Consider the following 5,096-nt stretch of genomic DNA (forward strand, 5'->3'; position numbering starts at 1 on the left):
ACCTTTCCCCACCATGGTTCGCTCGGTGGCTTGGAGCCGTAGCAGCTGCCGTCGCTTGAAGCGCTCGTCTCTGCTGGCGCTGTGGTGGTCGCTGGGGCCGGCTCCGGGGGATGAGCGCGTCACCACACCTCGCGGCGACGCTGGGTCGTGGATCAGCTGCAGCATGGGGGTGGGCGAGTTGGGTGGGGGGGTCAGGGGCTCCTCACAACTCCGCAGGGGCCGCAGCACCTTGGCTTGCGCCGTGTCGTCATCGCTCTCCAGCGCTCGTCTCTGCTGGCGCTGTGGTGGTCGCTGGGGCCGGCTCCGGGGGATGAGCGCGTCACCACACCTCGCGGCGACGCTGGGTCGTGGATCAGCTGCAGCATGGGGGTGGGCGAGTTGGGTGGGGGGGTCAGGGGCTCCTCACAACTCCGCAGGGGCCGCAGCACCTTGGCTTGCGCCGTGTCGTCATCGCTCTCCTCCACCTTCCGCTTCTGCAGGGAAGCGGGGTGGCAGGTTAGCGGGGATGGAGCCACGGTGGGCCTGGGGAATGCATCCCCCATCTCCTCTTCCCCAGGGCAACATGCACGGTGCTGGCAGGGCCTGCACCAGCAGTGCCCGGTGCCACCAGGACCAGAGTCCACCCACACCAGTAACCAACATCTTCCTTCCCCCTTCACAAAAGGGGTGTCCCCTGAGGTTGGGAGTGGCTTCCACTCCGTGCCTAACAGTCCCCCGCCTCTTGCAGTGGAAACTCGCAGGATCACAGCTCAGCACAAGACACCGTGGGGACAAGGGGTGCTCATCACACCCGCTTCAAGTGCTGGGGGACCCAGGAACCAGGCAGATGTGCACCCCAAGCATGTGCGTCACCCAGGAGAAGGTGAAGGTGCACCAGGGCGGCTGCTCCCCGCCTGGCTTGCCTTAGCTGCCGCACTTCCATCCACAGCAGCGGGCACGGTTCTACAGGCGATGCGGCAGCTGTAGGCCGGTGTCCTGGGCAGCGCTGGCAGGCGCCAGCGGGCCAGCTGCCGCCGCACGCAGTCCGCTTGCTGCCTGGCGGAGGAACCCGGCTGCCCCTGCCGCTTCTGCAGGAGCCTGGCTTTGGCCTGCCGACGGGCTCTCTGGGAGCCGGGGACAGAAAGCGGGGGTGCTGTCAGCTCACCCCCCTGCAGGATCCCAGGACCGGACTGTGGCAGTGTCTGCCGGCAGGATGCTGCCAGGCCCCCGGTGCTGCTGCGCTGCACCCCCAATGAGCCCCGCTCTTACTAATCACTGCCCAACTGGTCCCCTGGATTGCACTGATGCCTGCCCACCCTCCAGCCCGGCCTGGTTGACCACTGCCTATCCCTCAGCAGGATGCAGTGGGATGGAGGACACGCGTCCTGCCCCGCCACAGCACAGCTCGCCTCCTACCTGGCCCTTCTCTGCGTCGTCACCCTGGTAGCATTTGGGGCACTCCCAGCAGTTAGGGAGCTCATCGTTGAGCAGCCCTTCCCCATCCATCTGCAAAGAGAAGAGGGCGGTCAGCAGCAGTCCTTCCCCACAGCCAAGCCCCCTCTGCCCCAGCGCCCACGCTGCTCACCTGCAGGCAGCCAGGGTGAACAATCTCGTTGCAGATGCAGCACTCCATGAGCTTCTTCTCAAAGTCCTGCGAGTCCTCGTTCTGATCCACCTCCCCGCAAAGTGCACACGTGACCGAGTGAGGCAGCCTGGGCTACAAAGGAAAGCAGGGGTGAAACCAGGACAAGGTGGCACAGCCTTCCTCCTTCTCTCCCCCATTGCCTGAATCACGGGGGAAGGGGCCAACTATCCCCCAGGAATCAAACTTGGTCGTTGCCCTCCTCTCTCTGACCCTGATCGGCCACATGGAAGTCCACTGCAGCCTGGCAGCAACTCTAAGAAAAGAATCAAGCCGCAAACTCACCGCTAAGCATTGCCGGAGGACGCAGGACTGCTTCATGCGGCCAGGCCCGCCAAACTTCTTCATGTCCCTGCAATAGTGGCACATGCCACACTCGCCCTGCATGCAAGCCTTGCATTTTCGGCACCGCACCCGCCTCCGCCTGGCGCCTGACACGATGGGAGAGACCGTAGGCCTGACGGGTGTCGGGCGGGGGGTTGGCTTCATGGTGTGTGGCTTGGTGATGGGGATGGTGGGCAGGCGCACCCTCAGCCGGGCCTGGAGCTTTAGCTGGCAACAGAAATAGAGAGGGAAGTGGCGTGAGATGAGTGAACCGCTGCATTCAGCTTGGATCAGAAAGCCTCTGATCCCCGGCTCCCTCGCTATGACCTCAGATAATGTGCCAGAGAGCAGCCCCGCTCCCTCACCTCTCTGCAGACAAAGGAGCCTGTATCGGTGCTGCCCCGGGCAGCTCTCCTCGGGCACACTCAGCCTTGTCGGGCGGGGGGTTGGCTTCATGGTGTGTGGCTTGGTGATGGGGATGGTGGGCAGGCGCACCCTCAGCCGGGCCTGGAGCTTTAGCTGGCAACAGAAATAGAGAGGGAAGTGGCGTGAGATGAGTGAACCGCTGCATTCAGCTTGGATCAGAAAGCCTCTGATCCCCGGCTCCCTCGCTATGACCTCAGATAATGTGCCAGAGAGCAGCCCCGCTCCCTCACCTCTCTGCAGACAAAGAAGCCTGTATCGGTGCTGCCCCGGGCAGCTCTCCTCAAACACACTCAGCCTTCACCACCCCACACCAAGAGCTCTCCTTCCTCCCACCCCCCATCAGCAGTCAGAAACGGGTCTGAAAAGGGCTGCTGAATCCCAAAAGCACCGTGGTGCTCCAACAACAGCCACTCTTTCCTTCTGAGGCAAGGAATGACAAAGTCGACCCGGGCAGCCAGAAAGGCTGTCCTCTCTGTGCCACCCAGGTCCCTCCGCCAGCTGCGCAAGGGTACAGGGCTGAGCTCCGCTGTGAGTGCTCTGGTCACTCTTTCCCACAAACTCGAGGCGCGCTGGGAACACCCAAGCACCCCTGTTTACGCTGCAGGTGGGACAGCACAGCTCTCCAGCAGACACCTGCCACCACGCGCGCCATCAGCCCTCACAGCAAATACGCTGGCTGCAGCATCCTTCTGGGATTGGCCGTGATGCTGCCTGCACCACGGCTGATGGGCTTGGGGAAGGGCAGGCACCCAAAAAACCCAGCACAAGGACAGGGTCAGGGACGCGCCAAGCATCTGAGTGCTGCATCCAAAGCGTGTAGTTGTCTCCGGGTCTCTTCTCCCAGAAAAGCTGCCCGAGATACTTGTGCTGCCGAAGGACCAGGAAATCACGCTGGATCCCCTTTGGCAGGGCAGGCAGGCAGAGACAGGCACCTCCAAAGGGCAATCCAAGAGGCTTGTCTCCAGACACCCAGACGGGGTGCTACCCACCCTTCCCAGTGCAGTGGGGTCCTGCTCTTCCCATACGCCTGCCCGTGAGCCTGTCTCCTGGCAGGAAGGAAACAGTGACCTACGGGAGCCGTCCTGGCGGGCCGCGGGAAGGCAGCCTGCGGAGGGGAAGTCCGGCCGGCCAGCGGCAGGCTGCTCCTCGCCTCCATCTGCCCAGCGAGCTCAGCCCGGGCTGTGGCCCAGCTTTGGGCCCTGGATTACGAGCACAGCTGGAGAGGGAAGGGCAGAGACACACTGAAAGGTCCCTTTCCTGAGAAGCTGGCTGCTATCTGCAGGTAGAGACCCCCAGGAGCTGCCTTCCTTGGGGTTGCAAGAGCCAATGCTACAGCACGGGCAGCGTGCTGGCAGGGGCAGGGACCAAGGGGCACGCTCACCTAGCAGTGAGGGGCTGGCCTGCCGACCAAACAGGCAGGGTTGATGCTGATCATCAACCCCCACACCTCACCCTTCATCCCTTGGGAAACGCAATAGCAATACGTTCCCCTGACACACAACATTACTTATACCACCCAGGACTCCTTTGTCAAGCCAAAGAGCTGCCGGGAGAGCGCCCTTTAGAGGATCACCCCTTCCACCAACTGCAGGGCTCCGGCTCCTCTGAGCACGACCGAGGGGCTGGAGCACACCGAGCAGCTGGGGCTGACCCAGTTACCACCTGTTGGCTGAGCTGGGGTAACTGGTACGGTGGGAGACCTCCACCGCTGCCAGCAAACAGGTTTGACCACAGTGCTGCAGAGGTGGTTGCGCCCCACGGCCTGCCTCTGCACCGCTTCCCTTTCTGCTCGCCGGCTCGGGCTCCCGAGGCAGGTGTGGAAGCGGTGCCATCGCACCCCAGTCACAGGCGGCGACTCAGCCAAGGGCAGGTAGTCAGCTCAACCACATGCAATTCCCACCCAGGTCCCCACTTCGCAGCTCCTACCTTATCTCTCTTGGGCCACTGGACGATGGGAATGCCTGTAAGTGCCAGTTTGGGGTCGCTGTTCGCGTATTCTTCTAGCAGCAGCTAGTGGGGAGAGAGAGAGGGGGTGGGGTGGGGGGAAAAAAAAAAGAGACAAAAAGCACAGGTGTGAGCAGAGCTAAACAAGGCTCCTGCCAGCAAGGCAGGCTCCAACCAGATGCCAAGGCCAGCGTGCTTTAAACACGGTTGGGAAGGAGCCCTCCTCTACCCACGCCCGCGAGCAACGATCCCTCCCTACGTTAGACAGACAAGCTCCGTCGAGTCGATCTGCACGAGCGCTTTCATCAACTGCATTTCAGCCCCGAGGCCCCGCTCTGCATGGTGGTAGGGGGAAAGTGCCAAGCTTTTGCAATCCAGGGGGATTTACGGGAGAGGAAGCACAAGGGTCCCCCCATCTGCCCCCTCAATGGTCCCCAGGCACGGGGTAGCTGGAGGGTGCAGCGGTGGCAGGATGCGGTGCCCCAGCATCCCCTCCGTAGCCTGGCGCAAGCTGCTGGGTACCCAAGAGCTGCTCCCCTGCACTGCCTCGGGGTTTGGCTTTGACACGAGACATCTCTCGGCACTAACCGGACAGGCACGCTGCCCTGCGGCGCGACAGGCACCCTCGCTCCCGGTGGACGGGGGCTCCTTGCACTCACCCTGGCCGTTCCGGCGCTCTCGCTCCCCTCCGTTGCGGCCCCCTCCCCACCAAATTTGCCCGGTGAAAAGGTGCTTTATTTACTTGGCGTTGCCATGGCTACGCCGGCAGGAGCCTCCTGCC

At 63.0% G+C, this 5,096-nt stretch overlaps 1 protein-coding gene across 1 annotated transcript in view; it reads right to left on the bottom strand.

Annotated features, from left to right (window-relative positions):
- KDM2A (lysine demethylase 2A) overlaps positions 1-5,096 on the bottom strand; it is a 52,861-nt gene that overhangs the window by 4,877 nt on the left and 42,888 nt on the right. The window contains exons 12-16 of the mRNA XM_019474654.1: positions 4,298-4,381; positions 1,907-2,173; positions 1,565-1,696; positions 1,396-1,485; positions 255-473 (exon numbers count right to left, since the gene is read on the bottom strand). Of these exons, the coding sequence (XP_019330199.1) occupies positions 255-473; positions 1,396-1,485; positions 1,565-1,696; positions 1,907-2,173; positions 4,298-4,381 (792 nt within the window). The remainder of the gene's footprint in view (positions 1-254; positions 474-1,395; positions 1,486-1,564; positions 1,697-1,906; positions 2,174-4,297; positions 4,382-5,096) is intronic.

The sequence above is a fragment of the Aptenodytes forsteri genome, unplaced genomic scaffold (assembly GCF_000699145.1).
Source record: "Aptenodytes forsteri isolate BGI_AS27 unplaced genomic scaffold, ASM69914v1 Scaffold202, whole genome shotgun sequence".
NCBI lineage: Eukaryota > Metazoa > Chordata > Aves > Sphenisciformes > Spheniscidae > Aptenodytes > Aptenodytes forsteri.